We start from the raw sequence: 26986 nt of genomic DNA on the forward strand, positions 1-26986 counted from the left end.
AGCCACAGGTTTCTTGCTGTAACCCTGGGGTTGGTTAACACAAGCTCCTCGGCTCATCTTGTTTGCCCTGCGATCAGCCAGGGACAACAGGGGTTTTGGGCACACTCAGCATGGGTGGCCTGAGCAGTTTGAGCCCTGGGGATCCTGGCGGGCAGGTTACCAGTGGGAGGGCAGCCTGACTGGGGCAGGGACTGCGCCTGGAGCCTGAGCTGTTTCACAGCCCCTGGGGCTGGAGGCAGCGCTGAGTCACTTGCGGGTCTGCACCCACCCCCACAGCCCTCGAGGGTGTCAACAGCCGCTGCTCTCCGCAGTCACGGGGGCGCTTTTCATTGGCTTCAATGAGCCACAGGTCAGGCCCCGGTGAAGCCACCGTGCCTGGGGCTAGGAGGTCCTTCACAAGAGGCCCCTGCAGGCCAGTCAATCCCAGCAGGGCGGGCTCCTGAAGTTGCTGGTTCCCCTCGCTAGAGGGCAGGGCAGGGCAGCGCTGGGCTCGGAGGCCCCCCGAGAGTCCAGAGACCATAGAGTTCCCCAGCTGGGCGCTGCCCTCGGGGACCGCTGTTTTCAGGAGAGGCGGAGCCGAGGCCCTTTCTAACCCTCCCACGCTCTATGGTAGCAGCAGTGGTGGCGGCGCGCGTGCGTGGTGACTGGGAAGCTGCCAAGGTTTGGTCATGGCGGCGTCCATGATTTGCAGCCGGGTGTCGGCCGGGCTGAGGAACAACGGCTGCCGGGCGTCGTTCGGTGCCGTCGCCAAGGTGACCCCCCGCGGCCTGGGCGCGCGAGGCCGGGCCGGGCAGGGCAGGGCAGGGCAGGGGCGGGGGGGGGTCACTGGCTGTGACATTCCGCCCCCGCCTGCGTCCGGGCCGCCAGCCCCGGGGGTGGGGGGCAGAGGTGCCTGGTGGGGGGAGGCCGGGGGCAGCGCTTGGGGTGGGGCTGGGGGGCTGTTAACGTGACGGGGCTTCTCAGTGTCTGGTTCGGGTCAGCAGGACGCGGGAGCAGCTGGGCGGCGGCGTGTCCCAGGGCGGCCGGGAGCAGGCGGCCGAGACTGGCCCTTCGGTTGCCCGGGGAGCACCCGAGTGCGTGTGTCGGGCTGGGCGGCGGCGGTGGGGGAGGGGGATGTTGACATCTGGCCCTTGGCCGTTCCCACCGCGCCGTGACGGTTGGCTTCTGCCTGCCCCCATCGCTGTGGCAGTGTCCCCCCCCCTCCGCCCCCCCGACCCCAGCTCTGTAGTAACACTGGCCACTTGAGGTCCTGCGGGCTGGTTGCTTCAGTAGGTGCCAACCCCCCCCCCCGGGTGGGGGGCTGTGCTCGTGCCCGGGTGATGGCTCACATGAACGTTTGTTTTCAGCCTGTTCTCCTTGCTTCCGTTCGCATAACTACAGGGAATTTAATGCAAACCAAAACACGGGCTGGGGGCGGGCGGCATAGCTCAGTGGTTTGAGCATTGGCCTGCTAAACCCAGGGTACTGAGCTCAAACCTTGAGGGGGCCATTTAGGGATTTGGGACAAAAATTGGGGATTGGTCCTGCTTTGAGCAGGGGTTTGGACTAGATGACCTCCCGAGGTCCCTTCCAACCCTAATATTCTATGGTTCTGTGAGGCAAACAGATTCGATGTGTCTGCGCTTCCCCCTGCCATAAATGGAGGAAGGCTGGTGTTACTCCTTATCTCATATTACACTGCAGAGTCTTTGAGGGGCACTGCTGGTCGGTTTGAGAAACAGCAGCTGCTGCAACAAGTACCTTTCATTTGAACAAAAAGAAAAGGAGTACTTGTGGTACCTTAGAGACTAACATCCTTTTCTTTTTGTGAATACAGACTAACACAGCTGCTACTCTGAAACCTTTCATTTGAACAGGAAGCAAAGTAAAGAGTGCACAGTTTGATCCGTGTATGGTTTGCAGTAGTGATCCTCCTGAGATTTAAATAGGCTTTGCTCTCCTTTGTCAAGTTCGAATTTCCCAGGCAAATTCTCGTTTGCTTATTTTAGGCTGTTTGAAATTGCGACCAGGGTCCCAGTGGGCACCAGCTATGGTCACTCAATTAGGGTGAACTGCAAAGAATGGGGCAGCCAAACCCTCCAAAACTGGTAGATATTCCAATACTTAGATTCATGAACCCAGCATAAAACAGCTTCTTTATTACCTTACTGGTTACTCAGAAGTCCAAACAACACAGTTCCCTTAAAGTGATCGAGCTCAGGCCTCCATCCAGGTACCCATGTCAAATATGATGAATATTTTTGTAAATCTTATTTCATCATAGAAAAGGTTCTACCAATCCCAAAGGATTGGACATATTATCTCCCAGGTTAATGAATGTTTCAGATCTTACCCAAATACATACTACAGCCAATTCTTATTAACTAAACTAAAATTTATTAAAAAACAAGAGAGAGTATGGTTAAAAGATCGGTATACATACAGACATGAGTTCAATCCATTGAGGCTCAGATTCATAGCAGAGATGGTGAGCTTTGTAGTTGCAAAGAGTTCCTTTAGAATTTAGTTCATAGGTCATAGCCCAATGTCCAAATACCATATTTAGGGAGTACCAGCATAACTGGGACCTCAGTCTTGTGACTCAAACTTCCCCTGTTGAAGTGTAAGCAGATCTGAGATGACAGAATCAGGACCCAAAGGTCTTTTATACAATTTCATCTTTTTTGACAAGTTGGAATTCCTCAGGGAACAAAAGGTAATTAGGATGAATTTGAAGGATGAATATGGAGATATCCCGTGTTTACAATTCATTTACATGATAGGATGTTCTTTGGACATCTGAATTATCAGAATACAGCATAGACAGGGACTGTTGATTACATTGTCTACCCTACTTCATACATACGTAAATACACAAAAACACAAACTTATCTCCCCACATGTCTTCTGTCAGTTATTTATTTTGCAGGATGTTTAACCCTTTCTAGCCATGCGTCACAGAAATATAAAAAGAATTTCCTCAAATTCCAGGATATTTAAAGATAAGTGTCCAGTTAAAAATCAATGTATTTAAATGTCACTGTTGCTATTAACACCTTAGCCTAAACTAAGAGAATCTTAAAAATTAAACATTTCTTGTACTTCAGTCAGCTTGAACAGTGAAATACCTTTGGCTCCAGGTTTGCAAATGTGTATATAAATTAAACCCATTGACTTCAATAGGACAAATAATGTGCAAAAAGTTAAGCACTGTGCTCTTCTACACTTTAATTTAGAAAACAAAAATGCCTTTTTCTGGTATTGTTGGAAATCGTTCTCTTTTGTGTTATAAACACACATTCTTGGTTTATGCCACCTTTAAAATTTGGAAAAACTACTCTGCATTGTGTCCAGTAATAGCTTTTCATAGTCTTGTTCACATTGCACTGTTGTCAGGGTTGTGTAGTAAGGTCAGAATTCCACCCTCATTTGCTCCGTTCGCCCTCTTGTTTCTGGCTAGTGTCTATCCAGAAACTCCTGGCGCACTCATTCTGTGTCAGTTTCCATGAAGAAGTGACTGCATTGAATGGAATGTCCTGGTTTCGGTCTTGAGCATATTTTCTCTCTATTTGACTTAAATATTTTTTATATTGGCTTGCCTTCTATGCAACCCTCTGATTAATTGTTGGCGCTTGACATCAAGTACTGATAATGTCTAATAGAGAAAGTTAAATCTGGATTTTTCTGCTTTTACGACGGTCTGGAGACCAAGACAGCAATGCTAAGTCCTGTCAACAGTCATTTTGCTAGATTGGTCAAACTCCGTACAACCCATTCGTTTAATTACTGAAACTGGTGTACAATGCCGCTTTTTAACCACAGGTTATGCCTCTTAATTTATATATCTGTTATGCAGAAGTGTTTTAAAGATAAATAGTTAGCTTTTACCATACATTTTGCTGTCTGTATCTAATTCTGTCAATCTTTGCACTTTTTATGTAAAATGCCAAGTGTTAAACTGAGCACATAGGATTTTGCTTTAAGAAAACTGGAAGTGACTCTTACTTTCATGTTAAATTTACTAGTGGTATGGCATCTAGCATTGCGCAACCTTCTTATTGTACCAGAATGTACCATCTCACATAAATCCATTCTTCAAATTCCATAGTTCTTATGCATTTAACATAAAATTTGTGGTTAAATAGAGGACACCCTGTTTGAAAGAAAATTACTCTCTTTAATTTTCCTAGGTACTTGCTGGAGGTCCAGGACTATTCAATAGCCATGGGTTTCAGGTGCAACAGCAACAACAAAGGAGCCTGTCACTGCATGAATACCTGAGCATGGAACTGTTGCAAGAGGCTGGTATTTCTGTTCCACAGGGACTGGTTGCAAAGACACCAGAAGAAGCTTACACAATTGCAAAAGAAATAGGTATAATATTAAAGAGAACATATGTAGTTTAGACATGGAATTTCTGATACAAGGTGTAATTACTTTTGTTTCGTACTTTCCTAGTAAGACACGTCTTAGTTCTACATATCCTCTCTTAAGGAGAGCTTCCTCCCCCCGGAAAAAACTTGCTTGAATATTATTTTGTAGCTGAAATCTTGTTTTATTCATCGAAACTTTCTAAAGCCTGAGATTCTACAATGGAAACAGTGACATCAGCCAGGTGGCTAGTGATAGAGATGCATTGCTGGATCAAATCATGTGCCTGAGACTCACATGGGGAGGATCTTAGTCCTTATGTATGGAAAGCAGGGCTCAGTGGCACTCCTATTTCTTGCCCCCGACTCTGTGGGAAGGGTCTTCACACAGTTTAACATCTGTGGCTGGAATGGGTTAGGGTGGGGTGGGTAACAAGGGAATATGTTTTTCCGTCATTTTCCCCTGGGCCCTTCATAATTTCTCTGAGAGAGCTAATGCATCATAACTTTTACACCTCTCCCATCCCCCCAGATAGATCCAGGGAAAGACATGGCTGGAGGGCTTGTGGTGGGGGGCAGGGGGAGCCACTGCAGGTGAAAATGTTCTTTGCATGGGTGGTCCAGGCCTCATTGATCATGAGGGCATTACCAGGTTTGCATGCAACATTTTTGCAATGGGAGTAAGGGCAAAAATCTGTCCTTCCAACAGGACAATGTGTTCCTTGAGTTCTTCTCAGTTTTCCTTGCAAAAGTCCCCTTCAACTGCTTTTGTTCCAGAGGGGGCCACTGTATGTAGTGTTGTTGTGGAAGGTGCGCTGAATTCCCAGGGTTTGAAGAGAACCAATTTGTTTGAACTCTGCAACTTAGTTACTTTTTTGTTTGCAACCTTTCTCATAGTACATTATGGTCATTCATTATCTGAGAATGGTCAATTGTTAAGCTCTTTCTAGGTTACTAGTTGTCAAAAAAAACTATGCCAATACATTGTTCTAAAGGTAACTTTCTGTAGGCTTGCTCTTTCTGAGTTGACTTGACTTTTGTGTCACACTGACTTGCTACTTTAATCTACCCATGTCTCTTGTTAAATATGTGTGTGTGTGTGTATATATATATGTATTTCTGATTTGATTTTGATCTCCCTTCTGCATTGTTTCAGCAATGATTCTTTATTAATTTGCATGAAATAAGCTCTCTAATTTGAAAGATCATGTTGTAGACTTGCATCAGTCAGGGTTTAATGCAGAAAAGGATTTGCTGATTCCACTACCATATGTAGGAGGTCTAGATATATCTTCAACTTGCTGCAGCAGAGATGGTTCCTCAATCTTTATTTCTTAGACAAAGATAACTGCTTGTGTCTGGACACTGAACTCTGTGGTGCTTAGGTTTATTGCAAGTAATAAGATCTACAAATAACTTTTTTTTTTTTTCAGAGCAAGTGGTGCTGTGTTAAGATGTATGAAGCTTTTGAAAGACTCCCTTCCCTCTCCCCCCCCCCCCCCCCCGCCGTAGGTCTGATATACTGGAAATTCAGGTCTTGTCTATCCTGTTTTTTTCTGAGCCGCATTTGTCTCTTCGGAAGTTAATATGTGGCACCGACTCTGGGGCCGGAGCTACAGGCGCCAACTTTCCAATGTGCTGGAGGGTGCTCACTGCTCAACCCCTGGCTCTGCCACAGGCCCTGCCCCCACTCCTTCCCTTCCCGCCCCTGAGCCTGCCATGCCCTCGCTCCTCGCCCTACCCCCCCAGAGTTGCTGGGAGCGGGGGGAGGGGTGGAGCTGATTGGGTGGTCGGTGGGGGCTGCTGACGTATTACTGTGGCTCTTTGGCAATGTACGTTGGTAAATTCTGGCTCTTTCTCAGGCTCAGGTTGGCCACCCCTGCCTTAAACTGACAGAAACGCTCACTGAATTCTGTGAAGGAGCTACAGATAGGACGTAATCTTTAAACCCAAAAGTAGTCTCTATGGGAATCAAGCCGACAAACATCAGCTTACCACGAGAGTGGTGGTGGCAGTACAGTAGTAGTATTTTGTGGGAGTTTAGCCCTTTTAAATGGACATTACTTGAGGAACTGTTTAGTAAATCTGATAAATGTGATCATTACAATAAGATCTTTTGCCACTTCACAGAATTCAATGAGTCTTTTGCTCACTTGTGTAATAAAATTAAAAAGGAGTGTTATGGAAGAGGAAATAGTTTAGTTAAGAGTTGGGAAAATATTTTATTTATTCTGTTACCAGCAGTTTTACTATGTTCAGACTTTTTAAATGTTATACAGTATTTCACTTTCCCACTTACAACTACTGCCCAAACAAACATGGTGTATTGTCAGTTGACAGGTAACCTGATCCAATAATGTAATTAGCAACAGCTATGTAATATAAACTGTTTTCCAGCTTCATGTACATTGAGCATGATGCTGCATAGCCTTGTTTTGTATCCAGTGTAATTTTTCAAAGGAAGGATGAAGAATAATTATTTATAGTATTGTAGCACCTAAAAGCCTTAGTCATGAACCAGGATATCCTAGTGCTCAGGCCTATGCATATGGTATGTTGCAAACAGGGCAAATTTCTGAACTGAAGGTTAGGAAGGATGTATAAACACATTTTCCAAATCATGTGATGTGTTAGAGAAAATTTAATTTAAAAAATTAGTTCTCATTTAAAGTAACTTTTAAGATTTCCTTGTGTATTTGGAGTCAGATTTTCTTACTATTTACTAGAGATAGCAGTAAGACTTTACTTCTGTTAACAATGCAGAACCAACTGATGTACAAAGTACAAGCTGAATTCTGTTTTGTTTCATATATGTACAAAATTGTTAAGTTTAATTTGCAGGACCAATCTCCTCCCATCCTCCCCTCACCCCCTTAAGCCAGTGCAATCCCAGTAAAGACAATGGGGTTGCCAGGCTTATTTTAGGGCAGAACTTGGCCTGCAGAGTCTGTTACTAGCATTATTTCAAACAGAAAAAAAATCTCTTCACTTTCAAACTAAGCTAACCTGATACAGAATCATTGAGGCACTATGTGAAACATCTCCACTAAAAAACATTCTCCAGTGATTTATTGTGTTTTTGTCTTTCTAGAAATTCCCTCATTCCTCCTAAATAAGCAAATAAATTAATATGCCAAGACATAAAGACAGGGCTTGCCCCTCTCTGAAGTCCCCCCCCTCCCCCAATTAATAAACTCTGGATATTCATATATAACAGTACTGGCACCCCATAGATTTTGATCTACTTAGATGCAGCATCTGTTCAGGACATTTAACTTTCAGGCAGCCACTCTTTTCGTCAGTATTCATTGTACCAACTGTCTGAACAATTTCTGATCTTAAGTCCATTGTATTTAAGTACCTTTTTAATGTTGATAAAATCCTAGAGAGATTCGTGGACAGAAATGTTATAACTACTAATGAAAGTGTCTGTTTGCTTTGAAATTTGTAGGTTGCATGGATAGCTTTCCTGTGCTTGAGTACTTGTTTTAATGGAAAGGTATACCAGTATGAGGTAGGGTGTAAATTTAAATCACTGTAGTTTTACAGATATTATTCCAGTATGAGTATCTTTTTTCCATATTAACTTATGTCACTTTGGAAATGTGGCATAAATGGAGTGGGTAGGACCCCAGAGTAAGTGTGTTTTTGTTTTGTAAGTGTGTCCACATGGGCAGTTTCACTGCTATAACTGCAATGGTTTAACTATAGCTGTATAACTAGAAAAAATTTCCCATGTAGACAAGCACTAAGAGAACTACTACTAGAGCCATAAAATTTGAGTAGTAAAAGTAGATGCTCACTTTATATTTAAAGGGGAAAGTATCACTTTATTTTATATTTTAGTGTTTGGAGGCCCCATCAAGGCCTTGTTGTTCTAGGTGTTTATACACCCATAATAAACAGGCCCAGAACTGCCCCAGAAAATTCAGAATCTTGGCATCTGATGGGAGACAACAGATGGATACAGCAAATATGTGGAGAGTGGAATAGGACGAAGTAGTAATACAATTAGAATTTAGTATAAGCAGTGGCTGTATCAAATGACTTCTTGATATTGCACTGACATTTCCTGTTCACTGTAATCTGAGCTACAAGTTCACAATAATTTCCATGGGTAGAAGTGCACTCCTTTAGCAGATGTACAGTTGCACTCCTTACTGTGTAGATGCTAACTGTTGTTACTCTTTACTGGTCACATTATCATATATCCAAGTCTTGCAGAGCACTTATCCCTGGGACTATGCTCCCTGAAACACCTCACACCATTCCTGTGCCTGAACTAACAGCCTGCGTCTGGCTTGCTTGTGGCCCTTCTGGCTGAAATACAGTTTACCACAAACTTGAAAATCACTTAGAACACTGAAACTAGTAGGCTTGAGTGGTGTTCTGACATTGTTTCTTAAAAAGTTTGGTGTTATAGAGTTTACCTGCTGTAGAGCCCAAAAATGTTATGGAACTATGATATGGACTTCCGGCATTGAGGCTTCCAGCTCCCTGTTTCCTAGTCTTGTGTGTTGAGCTAGATAGCTACAGAGCATGTAAATCATGTTCCCTTGCCATTTGCTTTGTAGTACTCTTCAGCAGGACTTTTGTTGCGGCATCTTATTCCACCCCAATTAAAAAGGCAGCAGTAATGCTCTTGCTTTCTTAAACTGAGCCAAAGGTTAAGTGAACCTGTCTTTGTTTTTATTTTATTCAATTCTTCATTACTGTTTTTTGCCCATTTGGGTGGGAGTGTGAGGAGGAGATGACCAAAAACCCTGTTCTAATAGCACTGGTTATCTAACTGAATTGATGATATGCAGTTTTGCAGAATCTCTTAAAATTTGTGATATCGCTACATATGTTCCATTTAATAGCAGGTACACACATAAAATTTTCAAACAAATCAAGACATTTTTACACAATAACTTGTGCAACACCTTTAATCAAGCATGTAAACTCATGCACAGTACTTCTTAAAGAATTACTATTAAAAATGCACTATGCATTAGGTTTTTTTATCTGACAAATCAGTGTATAAGGTCCTGTCCATAAAACATTTTACAAATCTAGCTCAGTGATAATTAGCCAAAAAAATTTAGTCTTGAAGAAGCTGTGGTGTGTTAACCCATTGACTGGACCACCAAGATGCAATCTTCCACACTAACTTATTGCCTTGCAATTAAAATACAGGCTCAATTCTTGAATTATTTGGAGGTTATACCAAAGCTTTCATGCTGTTCAGAAGGTCTGCCTATTCTAAGTTCATTATGGAATCAAATGTAATGTCTTCTCTTAAAAAGATAGTCTCTTCCCCTAAAGAGAATTTGCAAGTACATTAAGTACAGAAATAGAAATGAAAAGAAATGGAGCCAGAAAGTCAAGTTACTGGGGCTGTAAAGTATTAAAACACTGACATTCCCCAGGGTACAATCTGGACTATTGAACATCAGTGCCCCCTTAAGTCTCTAGCCTGGGATGCCTCGTACACTGGCTTGCTGCCAGAACAGGACACCTGGCCTGCTAATAGACAGCCTCCAGCATGTAACTTGCTCCCAGCTACACAGCATTGAGTGCTACTAGCCTAGCCAAACATACATTACTTACACGGCAACACCCACGTATACCCAGTCCCAGCCTTATTCCCCAGAAATGTGCGTCTTGCTCTGCTCTGTATTCTTCTGGACAGTGTAAGCTCATAGTAAGTCTGTCATTCCAACACATTCTGTACCAGCCTTATCTGAAGTAGAGGTTCCCAAACACAATAATTTAAATAAAGTTTTTTTTATGTAGAGAGAAATAGATTTTAAGGATTACAAGGGATAAAGTATAAAAGTCAGAATTGGTTACAAAAGAAATGAAAAGAGAAACACAAGCTACTACCTAAATGAACTTAAAAGCCAAATATCTCTCACCATGAGCTGTAATAGTTCACAGGCTGGATTTTCTTTCAGCCGGTGACCGGTCCCTCTGTTCAATGTGCTTTAAGTATTTGTTGATGCCATAAGCAGAGATGGGAGGAGGAAAGGGGTGATGTGGAGGTCACTGTTTCTTCTTTTTATTTGTTAGAGACTAACTAATTTATTTGAGCAGAAGCTTTCGTGAGCTACAGCTCACTCCATCCGATAAAGTGAGCTGTAGCTCACGAAAGCTTATGCTCAAATAAATTTGTTAGTCTCTAAGGTGCCACAAGCTTTCGTGAGCTACAGCTCACTTTATCGGATGGAGTGAGCTGTAGCTCACGAAAGCTTCTGCTCAAATAAATTTGTTAGTCTCTAAGGTGCCACAAGTACTCCTTTTCTTTTTTGCAAATACAGACTAACACGGCTGCTACTTTGAAACATCACTACTGAATCCCTTGAATTGCTTTGAAAATCTCCTCTGTGGTCTGTCAAATTTTGAAACAGCTTGTTATTCTTAAGGAGTGGACAGAGAGGTTATATGTACCAATAACAAATGTCTCAATTTATGTATGTATTATAACTGCACTGTCTACGGTTTTCTTTTAACTTTAATGAAAAATAAACTCATATTCCTCACTACTTATTCACTGCTCATTTGCTGGAAATTTATTGAATCCAAGGCTGATAACTTTCCAGAGTCTAATCCTACTCAAGGGGAGAGAGACTTAAATAAAACCCAACAACTGTAACAAAAATCCAAAACCTGCTTTAGTAAAGAATTCCTCTCTTTAGCAAACATTTCAGAAGGGCAAATACTGCTGGTTCTCTCCACCGCTGCCCCAACATTGTTGCTTAAGTTTGAACAGTTTACTTTCTGCTTATACCTGTAAAGTGGAACATACAAAACTTCTCTGTTCATTTCGTGATCTGCAAATGTGTCCCTTCCAACCTCTTAAGAGAGGACAAAAAAGGTTGTTTGAGTGTTTCTATTTGGAGCTGCTCCCTGTACTTTTTCTGGCTGGCACCAGGCTATGCTGAGGTAGGATATTGACTTTTGTTCTAGTAGGCTAGAAAGAGGGGTTAAAATAGAATTCTAGATATCCAGGATTTGTCTGGTTATATGCAGAAAATCTTTGAGTAAACTTAGTGGCTTAGAGAAAATTAGGCTAATAAATATTGGTGTCAATCAAAAACAATGCCTGAAAACATCTATAGCAGGGGTGGCAAAACTGTGGCTCATGTGGCTTTACCATTAAAGTGCGGCTCGCGGAGCCCACCCTCTTCCCCGCCATTCTTCACCTACCAGACTGCTGGTGGGAGCTCAGGACCTCTGCCTTGCAGCAGGGTGGTGGGGCAGGGGCTTCTGCCCCGCAGAGCGGGAGGTGTCTCGGGGCTTCAGCCCCACCTGGCTCACCTGCTGGGGCTTGGGGCTTCAGCAGGATCTGGGCTGAAGCCCCGAGCCCCGGCAGGTGCACCTCGGCGCTCAAACTTCTGAAGATTGTCGTATGTGGCTTGTGGGGTCAGTAAGTTTAGCTATCTCTGATTTATAGAGAGGCACCTATTGCTTTGCAGATTTGGCTCAGGACTGGGAGTCCAGAAAACTGATTCTCTTCCCAACATTGCCACTGCGTTGCTCTGTGATGTTTGACAAATTGTCCTCTCTCCTGGTTACTGAGTAGCTGAAGAGCTTTGATGTATAGCAGTATTTTTCTACAGTTATCAAAATAGCAAATATACATCTTTCTGAAAATCTTCATAATGAAATGAGTATAACTTCTGATCTTCAAAAAGCCATCCAAGTGGATTTTATCTGTCATGGAAGGATGTCTTTTTTTTTTTTTTGTCCTGCCTTTGTACCTGTTTCTACTTTTCTTTTACCCATGTTACATATGAACTTTTTGGGTCAGTTCTCCGTTAATGTATTCTTTGTAATAGATTGTTTGTATGTTGTAGCGTTTGAGTAGTAGGTCCAGAGGCAGATTAAGAGTTTGTGGGGCCCTGGGCCAGAGCAAGTGGGGGGGCCCCTCCTCCCCCTTCTGACTGCAGTCCCATGGCAGGAGTGCCAGGTGGGGCAAGCCCCTGACCCTGCTCCCTGGCACAAGCGCCAGGCAGGGTGCCCATTTTTCTGTGGGCCCCCTGGACATGGGCCCCATTGGCCCAGTAGCTAATCGATTACTGGGTAGGTCTGTTTTGTTTGCAGATCAGTGTGTAGCAATATCATTGGCCAATGAACATTAATATTTCTATCTGGTGGTTGGTTACCTTATGCTTGACGCTAAACATAAGGCTTGTACAACTGCACGAAGACAGAATAGTCTCATGGAAGGGTAACATGAATAATAAGAGTCTCAAGTATTTCTTGCATGACTTCTATGAAAATATTAGTCTAATCCACTGGTTCTCAAACTGTGGGTCAGGACCCCAAAGTGGGTTGTGACCCCATTTTAATGGGATCACCAGGGTTTGTTGGGGCCTGGGGCTGAAGCCTGAGCCCTATACTCGGGGCTGAAGCCGAAGCCGAGCCCCACGGTGGGGCTCAGGCATCAGCCCTGGGTGGCGGGGCTCAAGTTACAGGCCCCCCACCTGAGGCTGAAGCCCTTGGGCTTTGGCTCCCCCGCCTGGGGTGGTGGGGCTCAGACAGGCTTAGCCTTTGGTCCCCCTCCTAAGGTCTTGTAGTAATTTTTGTTGTCAAAAGGGGATCACAGAGCAATAAGTTTGAGAACCCCTGGTCTAATCTGCATGACAACCAGTATTCAGTAGATATATAAAATGGAATAGGATTGTGAAGATAATTATCTTGGATGTAAAGGTCATAGTAAGTCTACATGTGCTCACATCTTAACTCGCAAACTCTTCAAATATTTTATACCAAAGAGATTGATAGTGACAGAGAAAATTTAGAGAGAGCTCCTTAGTGTTTTTTTTTTTTTTTAAAGTGCTGGATTGGCTACTAGTACTTTTCACTGCATAGTTACCTCAGATTATAACTAGAGTATTGCCCCTAACTTGAGTCCTGTCCAATACCGTGCACAAACTCAACTTGATTATGACTTTTAACTCGAGTTGGCTGGCCTGTTGGATATAGGCTAAAGCTCAGGTTAGCACAACTCAATGGCTGTCATGGCCAGTTTGTTGTATGATAGCAGGATAGTTCAATTTGAGTGCAGGTAGTCTTCCACTGCCTTTCCAAAATTTCTCCCATCACCACCCGGTGTGCCCAGAAAGCATAGACAAGTTCTCCCACAATTCACTGGGGAAAGAATTCATAGATCAGCTTAGCTTATGGCAGCACAAAGAACCCTGGGACATGTCCCCAGAAGGCCAGATTTATGTTACAAAGTTCTGTTGGCTTACCTGTGTTTGGCGAGGGGTGCGTGTGTGTGTGTTGGGGAAGGGGGAGGACCACAACCCTAGCTGACATAGTTAAGCCAGCAAAAGCCCCAGTGGAGACCCTCTTTTGTTAGCATCGCTTATGTCATTTGGGAGATGGTGTTACTATGCCAGCAGAAAAACTTGTTCTGTCTGTATACATTCCATCTATGCTGGGGGTGTCTACCAGTGTAACTATACCAGCAAAGCATTTATAGTGTAGATAAGGCCTTCTTTGTCATCTCTGGGAGGAGGGTGGAACCTGCTTGAAGTATTTGCCCAAAGGTTATGGCTGAGTCTACACTATGCTTTGTATACTATACCAGCAAAATGCTCCAAGTATGGATGCAACTTATACTGGCAAAGCTGTACTTGTATAGCTTTTTCTAGTGTGTCCACCCTCTGAACAGAACAAGCTAGAATTGTAAAAGTACGGATCTGCCAGTACAGTTTTGCCAGTGTAATTGCATCTATGCCAATGGTTTCTTCTCGCAGAAGCATGTCAGTCAGGGGTCACCTCTCTTTGCACCCCGACTGCTATATCATGGCCTACAGAAGTCTGTCATGTAGACATAAAATTGATTTAGGCTGAATTAAGAAGCTTGACAGCCTAAAAGTTATACTACTCATTCTCATGTTCTTCTCACAAAATCTGGTAGATTCATTGAGGCCCTGACTTCTGCCAAGCATTCCAGCACGTGCTTAAGTGGTCTGCTGGATTGGGGCCTTAGTTGATTGCATGAGCGCTACTCATTTGGAAGCTAACTTGAGAAAGTATATCAGTTGTATACTAACGGGCAAGATAGTGCATAGGGTGGATGCATGCTGCTATTCATTCTTTCACACACAAGAAAATACTGGCTGATGATGGCTTGAAAAGTTGTGTTGACATTTAATGATGTAAATAGTACTGAGATCTGAGAGAATGTTAATCCGTTAGATTATGTCAACAAATAATTGAATAATGACTAATTAAACCAAAAGTCAGGTCAGTCATTTTATAAATACAGACTTAGAATGCTGGAATTTGGAATCTTTCTTGAGCTGGAGCTCCTAGATTTGTTTGTACGTCAGCCTGATTTATTTTTTTGTCAAGAGAAAACATTGAGTACTGTAAGTGAGAGTTCTGCCATCTTAGTCTGAATAATCTGTGCTCTATCTTGTGGGAGGGAAATAAACTGAAAATATCCTTGGGTATGCTACTGACTAATTTAGGAATCATAATTGACAAATTCTGGCTTTTTTTTTTTTTTTTTTAAATTCTAGGTTCAAAGGACCTTGTGGTAAAAGCTCAGGTTTTAGCTGGTGGTAGAGGAAAAGGAACCTTTGAAGGTGGCCTCAAAGGCGGAGTGAAAATAGTTTTTTCGTAAGTTGTATTTTTAAATTATCAGGTAAATTGAAAATATCTTCAATCCATTTATATGGCTTGGAATTTGAATTTGATTAAAATGCCTTGTAAACTATGAAGACGTAAACTAGGTAAGAACATATTTTTACTGTAGACTAATATACAGAACTTAAATTAATTCGTTCTCCTCTCTTTACTCAAGCATTTCTCTTGTCACATTCTGAGCTTCTCTTATTCTAGTCCAGAAGAAGCAAAAGAGATTTCCTCCAAAATGATTGGAAAGAAGTTGTTTACCAAGCAGACAGGAGAAAAGGGCAGGATATGCAATCAAGTATTTATCTGTGAGCGCAGATATCCCAGGAGAGAATACTATTTTGCAATAACTATGGAAAGGTCATTTCAAGTGAGTATAGATATAGTGCTCTTAAACTGAATTTGGTATATTGGGAATCGAAAAAATATTACTGCTGTTCTTCACTTGGGTCACATTTGAATTTGAAACTGATTTATAGAGTTGTACATGAACATAACCTTCTGTTTGGTAGCATGACCTTGGATTGCATGCTTTTTAAACACTTCAAATACCAAAGCAATTTGCTGTGGCACAGTGCAATTAAATGAATGCTACATAACTGGATATCTGTAGTACTGACATTTCTGAACTGCAGAGTTGATAATTGCAGTGGGATAGAGAAATGATCTAATTTCTGTCTCCTTGACCACACTTAATTTTAAGTGGTTGGGGATTAATTTTAAACATGCAGCCACAGCTGTCTAAAGAATTGCAGAGCAAGGTGACCAAGATTTTAAAAAATGGGTGTCCAGAATCAAGTTTCTGTGTCTGTTCAGACATGTAAGTGACCTGACTTTTAAACCGCTGATAACTGGAGGAATTATATTAGCATCTCCTCCTCCTCCGAGAGAACATACATACATACATACATACATACATACAATTCAAAAATAGTATATAAACGAGTGGTCTCCAACCTTTTTACGCACAAGATCACCTTTTGTATTTAAGATCAACCCAGGATCTACCCTGCCCCTTCCCTGAGCCTCTGACCCGCTCACTCCATTCCCTCCTCCCTCCATCCATGTCAAGGTCCTGCCACACTCTGAACTCTGGGTTACAGATCTGGGGACCTGCATAAAAGACCCCCTAAGCCAGGGGTGACAAACCTGTGGCTCCGGAGCCACATGCAGATCTTCAGAGGTTAAAATGCATCTCCTTGCATAGACACCGACTCCGGGGCTGGAGCTACAGGTGCCAACTTTCCAAAGCTCACTGTTCAACCCCTGCTTCTGCCACAGGCACTCCCCCACTTCACCCCTTCCCACCCAATTCCCTGAGCCTGCTGCGCGCTCTCTCTCTTCTCCTCACCTCTAGAGCCTCCTGCATCCTGCGTGATGGGAGGGCAGGCACTGATGGGCAGGGCGGCTGGCAGGCGGGGTTGGGGAGCTGATGGAGACTGCTGACATAATATTGTGGCTCTTTGGCAATGTACATTGGCAAATTCTGGCTCCTTTGCAGGCACAGGTTGGACACCCCTGTCCTAAGCTTATATTCTACCAGCTTAGGTTAAAAACTTCCCCAAGGCACAAATTCCTTTCCTTGCCCTTAGACGGTATTGCTGCTGCCACCACCAAGTGATTTACACAAATTTCAGGGAAGGATCACTTGGAATCCCTATTCCCCCCCAAGCCCCTTCACCCCCTTTCCTGGGGAGGCTTGAGAATAATATATCAACCAATTGGTTAGCAATGTGAGCACAGACCCGACCCTTTGTCTTCAGGACACTGAAAATCAATCAGGTTCTTAAAAGAAGAACTTTATTTATAAAGAAAAAGTAAAAGAATCATGCCTGCAGAATCAGGATGGAAAGTAACTTTACAGGGTAAATAAAAAGATTTAAAACACAGAGGATTCCCCTTTGGCTCAGCTTCACAGTTACAAAAACAGGAATAAAACTACCTATGTAGCATAGGAAAGTTTACAAGCTAAAACAAAAGGTAAACTAAAGCATTTCCTTGCCTACTTACAATTTCTGTGGTTTTAGATCTATTATTCCAAGTATGTTTTCAGGAGATGTTGTACCTGCTTGGCTTCTCTCTCCGCTTGGAGAGGGAACAACAAAGAGAGAGCACAAACAAAACCTTCCCCGCCCCCAGATTTGAAACTATCTTCTTTCCTCATTGGTCCTTCTGGTCAGGTGCCAACTTGGTTATTTTACCTACTTAACCCCTTACAGGTAAGGTGATTTAGTACAGCTGCCAAGGAGGGATTTTATGCTACCCGTCTCTATATTTATGACAGGGGCTAAGGCAGGCTCCCTGCCTGCCCTGGCCCCATGCCGCTCCCTGAAGTGGCTGGCATGTGTCTGCAGCCTCTGCTGTTTAGGCTCTTCCTATTTAATTTCTGAACACTTAGAAGCATTCCTTGAAGGAATCTGTGTAACTCTGGTTCTGTAGGTGCCCAGTTCTTAATTTTATAGAGGAAATGTGTGCAGCAAATTTTCTTTGAGTTAGCTGATTTGTCTAGTAAGTATTTCACATTTTGTGAAATAAATCTCGTAACTTATCTGATATATGAATGAAATTAATGAATCATCATGGCTTCACTCCAGGAAAGAAGATAGCTTCTGGTCTCTAGAGGACTGAATCAAATTTAGAAGCAGTATAGATATGGGATGAGCATTAAACTTAAAATTACACTAGCCCAATGAGGGTGACGTGTAATTCTGTGGTGGTGATCCATTGCAGCGTTTACTCTAGCAAAGCTCCTTATTTTTTATCTTAAGGATACTGATGCTCCTGGAGACATCAGGGGTGTGTGTGTGTGTGTGTGTAGAGTTGCAGCTGAATCCTGCACAAACTGTAGAACTGTCCAGTTGGTGATGTGTGCACCAGAGCTATCTTCTCCCCAGGTTACGACGTTCTGCTAGGCTTATTTCTGTTGGGAGTACAAAGTACAACTACATCATTAAAGCTCAGAGCTGGAGCAGATGGCCTCTGCCAGCTTCCTTGGTTGGTGCAATAATGCTAGAAAGCCCGCAGAGAGGATGGTTCAGTAAATTCCGTAGATCACTCTCTCACTTACAATGTTATAAGAACTTTTTTGGAAACAATTCTGCTCTCTGATTTAGAATTTGTATGCAAATCAGGCATAGTGGGTGAACTGGTAAATGTCTAACTTGTATTCTATCTACTCCTTTTTCCCCCTGCTCTTCCTCTTAGGTTCAGGGGCCTCTTCCTTTTCATAGGAAACTGTCCAATATTTCAGTCTTAATTAATTAATTGAGTAATTCACATCTCACAGTTTATATGGCAACTTCCACCTTCTGTGTGTGTGTGTATATATATCTTCTTACTATATGTTCCATTCTATTCATCCAATGAAGTGGGCTGTAGCCCACGAAAGCTTATGCTCTAATAAATTTGTTAGTCTCTAAGGTGCCACAAGTACTCCTGTTCTTTTTATGTTGACAGGGTTACTGTCAACTGTTGCTAATTATTTTATTGCTTATAAATTTGTGGACTCTTGTTTTTTGGACAAGAATTCTCCTAGTGATTGAGTCTCAGCACCTAATTAACACCATACATGTTTTCCTAGACGTGTAAGAATTTAAAATAAAAAACCCCAAATGTGACGATTCTGTGGTGTATATCATGCATTCTGATAGTGTCAAACTTTGCTTCAAAAAATAAAACTCTACCAGGCAGAAGCAGCTGAAGGAGTGAAATGTACTTGTCATGTCTTAAGCAGAACCAATACTAACTTTTAGGCTCTAACGATACTGAGTTGCAATTATGCCTGAAAGTTTTCAAAAGCACTTGCAGCTCTCCTTGCAGCTGCATTCAGTATATAGTTTTCAAAATATTAAGAAATGGTTCTAGAACCTTTCTTTTGGAAGAAGGGCATCCAATATGATTTTCTTTTTATTAAAAAAAAAAAAAGCCTGTCCACTACAGCAACAACCATGCTTTCTATAACTGTAATTGCACTTACACTTCTGAAGTATGGTTTTTTTTAAACCCTACTTACGTGCTCATTGGAAGTACTGACTTAATAGTCTAGCAAGTGGAAGTCTCTCATTATGCATGCAACAAGTACTGTATGTGTAGTGACAGTGAATGATGGTTGACTCAAACATGCCTCAACCCTGAACTTGATGGACCGTTTCCAGGGTCCTACGATTGTTCAGTCTCCATGCCCATTGAGTTTTTGGTGCCTCTGTTGGGATTAATTGTGAAAGTGCCTTTTTGACACATTTTATGCACTGTGAAATGGTATTGACGCCACTAAACTCGTGTCACTGAACAGTGAAACACTGTGTGACAAGTTTTCAGAGTGGTTATAGTTATCAAGGCTTATGAACCACTGTGAATAGGAATAAAGTGCAACAACTATTGCAAATGGCTGTGCAGACCTAGATTTATCTTCAGAGGCTGGAGTGTGGTAAACTATGAAGAAAATGAAGGTTGTTCTCTGTTCACTGACAGCATAACCCAAAGAAGGGATACACAGGATATGATGTACCATTGCATTACTGCCTTTTTCTGTCCTAACTTTAAGCCAGTATGGTATGTTCTTCCCACAGTATAAATAGTGATATTAACATACGAAAAGTTTCCTTTTGATATAAGGGTTTAGAGTTGGAAAATTTCTTTGGTCATCGTATAACATAAGTCTTGTATAAGTATCTTGAATGAAAAGATAGCAACAGTAAGAGAATAAAAGACAACTTTAGTGGATTGCCAAAAGCCAAGAATCTAATACTGAGCACAAGAGGCTCTTTGAAATATTTGTGGAAAGAATTAAGATAGTGAATTATACAAAAGTCTTACATTTACTTTTTCTCTTTCTTTAGGGTCCTGTACTTATAGGCAGTTCTCATGGTGGTGTTAACATTGAAGATATTGCTGCAGAGAGTCCTGATGCGATAATTAAGGAACCCATTGATATTGTGGAAGGCATCAAAAAGGAACAAGCTGTCAGGGTACTAGAGAGTACATTTCCACACAATCATAGTTAGAGGGAGTTTTGCTTTTGAAAATATACTTAATAAATTTTATACAGTCTTTTGGCTGATTAAAGAAAACTGACCCTTCCAAACAATTATTACTAGATATTTTAATGTACTGTTTAGATTACAATAAAGAATGTAAATCTAGCTCCAGATGTGGGTACTTAAATTAGGCTGGTGTATAGCCTGGCAGCCTTAATTTCACTGTCCCTTGTAGGATCAATGCAATTGACTGTTTTTAAAAAACAGAAGCAAGGAGACATTCCCTGCAGGGTAGGTGAAGTTCTGTAGCTACAGGCTAGATTTGTATAGTTGTGTTATAATAATATATATACAGGTTTTTTTTAATATATATATATATATATATAAGTTGTGAGGTTCCTAAATTTTAACCATAATTCAAGATTTTAATGTCTAATGTTATAAACTGATGACCAGAAAACTTTGTTTTTTACTTTCAGTTGGCCCAGAAAATGGGATTTCCCCCTAACCTGCTGGATGAAGCAGCAGATAATATGATCAAGATATATAATCTCTTTATGAAATACGATGCCACCATGGTAGAAATAAACCCTATGGTAGAAGATGCATCAGGAGTTGGTAAAGTACCTTCTTTGTAGAATTTTTTTAGATGGGCAGTTTGAATCTGTACAAAGCCTGTTGTCTGATATAGGGGTTCTGCTAAAGTTTCTCCAACTATATACAGTAAGAGGATTTAGGACTAACACGGTACTTTGGAAAGTGTAGTAAAACTGACGGTGGCACCTAAACATCTGCAAGCATATTCAGCAGGGCTGTGGAGGGATTAAAAAGATTAATCGTGCGATTAAACAATAATAGAATACTATTTATTTAAATGTTTTGGGATGTTTTCTACATTTTCAAATATATTGATTTAAGTTACAACACAGAATACAAAGTGTACAGTGCTCACTTCATACTATTATTTTGATTACAAGTATTTGGACTGTAAAAAAAACAAACAAACAAACCAAAATAAATAGTATTTTTCAGTTCACCTGATAGAAGTGTTGTAGTGCATTCTCTTTATCATGAAAGTTGAACTTACAAATGTAGAATTATGTAAAAAAACCCAACTGCATTCAAAAACAAAACAATGTAAAATTTTAGAGACTGCAAGTCCACTCAGTCCAACTTCTTGTTCAGCCAATTACTTAGACAAACAAGTGTGCTCACATTTGCAGGACATAATGCTGCCTGCTTCTTGTTTACAATGTCACCTGAAAGTGAGAACAGGCATTTGCATGGCACTGTTGTAGCCGGTGTTGCAAGATATTTATGTACCAGATGAGATAAAGATTCATATGTCCCTTCATGCTTCAACCACCATTCAGGGGACATGGTCCATGCTGATGACTGGTTCTGCTCGATGATAATCCAAAGCAGTGCAGACCAGTGCATGTTCATTTTCATTATCTGAGTCAGATGCCACCAGCAGAAGGCTGATTTTCTTTTCTGGTGGTTCGGGTTCTGTTTCTGCATCGGAGTGTTGCACTTTTAAGACTTCTGAAAGTGTGCACCACACCCCGTCCCTCTCAGATTTTGAAAGGCACATCAGGTTCTTAAACCTTGGGTTGAGTGCTGTAGCTATCTTAAGAAATCTCACATTGGTACTGTCATAAATATAAAGGGAAGGGTAAACCCCTTTAAAATCCCTCCTGGCCAGAGGAAAAATCCTCTTATCTGTAAAGGGTTAAGAAGCTAAAGGTAACCTCGCTGGCACCTGACCAAAATGACCAATGAGGAGACAAGATACTTTCAAAAGCTGGGAGGAGGGAGAAAAACAAAGAGTCTGTGTCTGTCTGTATGATGCTTTGGCCGGGGACAGAACAGGAATGGAGTCTTAGAACTTAGTAAGTAATCTAGCTAGGTATGTGTTAGATTATGATTTCGTGAAATGGCTGAGAAAATAGTTGTGCTGAATAGAATGACTATCCCTGTCTGTGCCTTTTTTGTAACTTAAGGTTTTGCGTAGAGGGATTCTCTGTGTTTTGAATCTAATTACCCTGTAAGGTATCTACCATCCTGATTTTACAGAGGTGATTCCTTTACTTCTATTATATTTCTTGTAGGAAAACTGAATGCTTTTTCATTGTTCTAAGATCCAAGGGTTTGGGTCTGTGGTCACCTATGCAAATTGGTGAGGATTTTTACCAAACCTTCCCCAGGAAGTGGAGTGCAAGGGTTGGGAGGATTTTGGGGGGAAAGACGTATCCAAACTACGTTTCCCAGTAAACTCAGATAAAGTTTGGTGGTGGCAGTGGAAATCCAAGGGTAAAAGAATTTTGTACCTTGGGGAAGTTTTAACCTAAGTTGTTAAAAGTAAGATTAGGAGGTTTTCATGCAGGTCCCCACATCTGTACCCTAGAGTTCAGAGTGGGGAAGGAACCTTGACAGGTACCTTCTGCGTGTTTTGTCAAATCTGCAGTGAAAGTGTTCTTAAAATGAACAACGTGCTGGGTTGTCATCTGAAACCGCTCTAACATGAAATATATGGCAGAATTCAGATAAAACAGAGCAGGGGACATACAATTCTCCCCCAAGGAGTTCAGTTACAAATTTAATTATACATTATTTTTTTTAATGAGTGTCATCAGCATGGAAGCATGTCCTCTGGAATGGTGACCAAAACATGAAAGGGGTACGTGAATGTTTAGCATATCTGCCACGTAAATAACCTTGCAATGCTGTCTACAAACATGCCATGCAAATGCCTGTTCTTACACTCTGTTGACATTGTAAAGAAGGAGGTAACATTATCTCCAGTAAATGTAAAAAAAAAAAAATTTTGTCTGAGCAGTTGGCTGAACAAAGAAGTGGACTTACAGGCGCTAAAGTTTTACATTGTTTTGTTTTTGAGTGCAGTTACTTGACAAAAAAAAATTTATATTTGTAAGTTGAACTTTCATGACAAAGATTGCATTACAGTACTTTTATGAGGTGAATTGAAATACTATTTTATCATTTTTATAGTGCAAATATTTATAATATACGTTTTAATTTCAGTTACAACACAGAATACAATATATATGAAAATGTAGAGAAATATCCAAAACTATTTAATAAATTTCAATTGATGGTCTATTGTTCAACAGTGTGATTAAAACTGTGATTAATCGACAGCCCTAATATTCAGCACTGGATCTGGGAGCCCACTACCTGGAGTGAATTCTATGCAAATTACGGGGGCTGGCTTCAAATTTCTCTAATGCTTTTTGGAATTTTCTTTCATCATAAACATGGACTGCAATATTCATGCTAATGCCCTATATATTTAGATGTTCAAATCAGTTTTTGAATAGTAGTTAAGGTGGGATTTAAAGTAGTTTATGTGAAATATTTGTGCTGTAAACACACATTCTCAGAGCATACAAAACTAGTTGACCATTCTGCTACTACTGAATGCATCCTAATTGTGCTTGCATGGTAATCCATAAAGGCAGCTAAGGCTTAACATTCAGATGGAGATTGACACTGGTGATATAACAAGCTTTGGTAGCTATAAGCTATAAGAATCCGCATTTTTTTTCTGAGAGAGGAACAAGAATGAAGTTGCATTCAATTGTGTACAATAATAGCTTTTCCTCTTGGAAAGAATCCAAGCTTTTGTAATTCCTTAACTACAAATTTATCTTATTTCCCTTTGGTTTAACTCTTTAGACCAAGATTTTAAGAAGCGACTGCACTTTTGTGTGCCCAACTTGAAGTACATTGAAAGGGCAATTTTCAGACATTAGGCCCTTTTTGAAAATCGGACAGTCGAAGATTTTTTTCAAAATACTGAGCAACCCAAAATACTAGTGTAATGTCTTAACCCCACTTCCTTGCCAAACCTACTGTAAGTGCTTGACAGACATTATGCTCTTCAGAGTTAGCTGCCAACCTCTTATTTTGCCAGCAGTAGATACTCTCTCGATGCCCAAACACAGATAACTACATCCAAAAGATTTTCTTTTCTGAGTTCGGCTTGTTCCTTAATTTAGAAATCCTACTCTGAAGACACTACAGACATGGGTGTAGTTTGGGGGAACAGGGGGTGTTCCCTCCCAAACTGCAAGCCTTGGGTAGGTGTATAATTTGTCCCCCCCAATGCGCAGCCCCATTGGCCTGACTGGAGCTGTCCCCCTCTCCCCCCCATATAGAAGTCAAGCTACGCCTATTACTACAGGATACCCAGGAAATGAAGTTTTTAATCAGATGTAGATTAATTTAAACTCTCCTCTTTGAAATAAAACTGTATTTCAAAAATCAGTGTATAAAAGTATTGCTTTTTTAGAGGATATTTCTTCAGTTTTGACTTTGTAGCGATTAAGAATAGCTGCCTTAAAGGCAACTGATGGTCTTAGCATTTTGGACTTGTTCAGACAGCCTAAATTCAGATACAACAAAGGTTAAATTATAGCTATATTTCCTTCACCCAAAGCTTCTTACAGCATTTCATGCAGTTTCTTGGTGTGTAGTTAAGTTATAATGAAAACACTGTCTTAATTTGGAAACGTAGTTTAAATAACAACTAATTATAGTCTTTTCAGTAGAGTTCTACAGTTAGATTGGGTACTTGCACCTTCTTTCTGTTTCTCATTTGTCTTAACTTTTCCCAGTGTCTGTGATGGTGGTGTGAAAGTACAGCTACACACTTGAAGTGTCTTTCAGACACTACAGGTTTGTTTTGTTGTTAGTAAGTATTGTCTTTTGAAATCTGGTGGAATGTTGTAGGTATCGGCACATCTCTACTGTTCCTCCTTTAAACATTTTCAGTATTAGGGTACATCTACAGTACGAAATTATTTCAAATTTATTCTATTTGAATTTTCGGAAGCGATTTTATGTGTTCGGTCTCCTATGTCCCCACTAAAGCGAGTGAATTCGGCGGAGTGTGTCCATAGCACCAAGGCTCGCATCAAATGTTGGAGTGGTGCACTTTGGGTAGCTATCCCACAGTTCCTGCTGCCCATTGGAATTCTGGGTTAAGCTCCCAGTGCATGATCGGGCAAAAACATTCTCGCGGGTGTTTCTGGGTGTGTGTTGTCTGTCGCTCCTCCCTTCGCGAAAGCTATGGCAGACGATCGTTTTGCACCTTTTTGGCGTGTAGACGCCATACCGCTTTCAGCTGATGGTGCACCGCTGCTCTCCTGCTACTATGAATCCACCTCGCATTTTCTCTCGTCTTCCTATGTAATCTCTAGTATCTACTCTTTCTCTTCCTCATCGAACGCTTCCACTGCCAACTCTGCTTGGCCATTGTGAACCGAGCAGCACAGCTTCCACCACCAACTCTGCTCTCCCACTCTTGCCGCGCTACCAAGCTTCTCCATGTTGTCTGTCCTGGGCTTCCGCCTCCATGAAAGCTACAGAAGACAACCATTTCCCGCCTTTTTTCAGCTATCGTGAACTGAACGGCACCTCTTCCGCTGCCACTCTGCTCTCCTATGTTTTGCGCCCTTTTTCCAGGATTACCCATGCAAGCGCCACAGCCATGGAGCCCACTCAGATCTCCGCTGCAGTTTTGACCATTGTAAATACCTCGCGCATTATCCAGCAGTATGTGCAGTACCTGCAAAACCGGGCAAGGAAGCAACGACAGCGTGATTATTATACTGATGAGGACATGGACACAGACATTCCTAGAAGCACGGCATGTGGCGATTGGGAGATCATGGTGGTGTTGGGCCAGGTTCATGCTGTGGAACGCCAATTCTGGGCCCGGGAAACAAGCGCAGACTGGTGGGACCGCATAGTGTTGCAGGTATGGGATGATTCCCAGTGGCTGCGAAACTTTCATATGCACAGGGCCACTTCCATGGAACTTTGTGACTTGCTGTCCCTTGCCCTGAAGCACAAAGACACCAAAATGAGAGTAGCCCTCACAGTTGAGAAGTGAGTGGCCATAGCCCTATGGAAGCTTACAACGCCCGACAGCTACCGGTCAGTCGGGAATCAGTTTGGAGTGGGCAAATCTACTGTGGGGGCTGCTGTGTTGCAAGTAGCCAACGCAATCATTGACCAGCTGCTATCAAGGGTAGTGACTTTGGGAAATGTGCAGACCATTGTGGATGGCTTTAATGCACTGAAGTTCCCTAACTGCGGCGAGGCGATAGACGGAACGCATATCCCTATCTTGACCCCGGAACACCGAGTGCGGCCAGTACATAAACCCCAAGGGGTACTTTTCCATGGTGCTCCAAGCACTGGTGGATCACAAGGGACATTTCTCCGACATCAGTGTGGGATGGCCAGGAAAGGTGCATGATGCTCACATCTTCAGGAACTCTGGTCTGTTTGCACAGCTGCAGGAAGGGACTTACTTCCCAGACCAGAAAATTACTGTTGGGAATGTTGAAATGCCTATAGTTATCCTCGGGGACCCAGCCTACCCCTTAATGCCCTGGCTCATGAAGCCGTACACAGGCACCCTGGACAGTAGTAAGGAGCAGTTCAACTATAGGCTGAGCAAGTGCAGAATGGTGGTAGAATGTGCTTTTGGACGTTTGAAAGTGCGCTGGCGCAGTTTACTGACTCGGTTAGATCTCACCACAAGCAATATTCTAATTGTAATTGCTGCTTGTTGTGTGCTCCACAATATCTGTGAGAGTAAGGGGGAGACATTTATGGTGGGGTAGGAGGTTGAGGCAACTCGCCTGGCAGCCAGTTTCGCACAGCCAGACAACAGGGTGATTAGAAGAGCGCAGCAGGGCGCACTGCACATCAGAGAAGCTTTGAAAGCCAGTTTCATGACTGGCCAGGGTACTGTGTGACAATTGTTTGTTTCTCTTAAAGTTACCTGCCCCCTATATATATGAAAGGAAATAAAGTCACAATTGTTTAAAAACTGTTCTTTATTATTTCTTGCACAAAACGTTGAGAAATCAAAAACTAGACGGGGGAGGGGGGTGGAGGAGAAGGGAAGGACAAGTCCAGAAACCAAATCAAAATTTTGGATATGCCAGCTTTCTGCTGCTTGTACAATCCTCTGGGGTGGACTGT

General features: G+C 42.0%; 1 protein-coding gene across 1 annotated transcript in view; it reads left to right on the forward strand.

Annotated features, from left to right (window-relative positions):
• Window positions 1-527: 527 nt before the first annotated feature.
• Window positions 528-26986, forward strand: part of SUCLA2 (succinate-CoA ligase ADP-forming subunit beta) — a 41045-nt gene continuing 14586 nt past the window's right edge. Inside the window, exons 1-6 of the mRNA XM_073344238.2 lie at window positions 528-752; window positions 4170-4353; window positions 14873-14972; window positions 15195-15357; window positions 19826-19954; window positions 20443-20581. Coding sequence (XP_073200339.1) covers window positions 669-752; window positions 4170-4353; window positions 14873-14972; window positions 15195-15357; window positions 19826-19954; window positions 20443-20581 — 799 coding nt within the window. The 5' untranslated portion in view covers window positions 528-668. The remainder of the gene's footprint in view (window positions 753-4169; window positions 4354-14872; window positions 14973-15194; window positions 15358-19825; window positions 19955-20442; window positions 20582-26986) is intronic.

The sequence above is a fragment of the Lepidochelys kempii genome, chromosome 1 (genome assembly GCF_965140285.1).
Source record: "Lepidochelys kempii isolate rLepKem1 chromosome 1, rLepKem1.hap1, whole genome shotgun sequence".
Classification (NCBI taxonomy): domain Eukaryota; kingdom Metazoa; phylum Chordata; order Testudines; family Cheloniidae; genus Lepidochelys; species Lepidochelys kempii.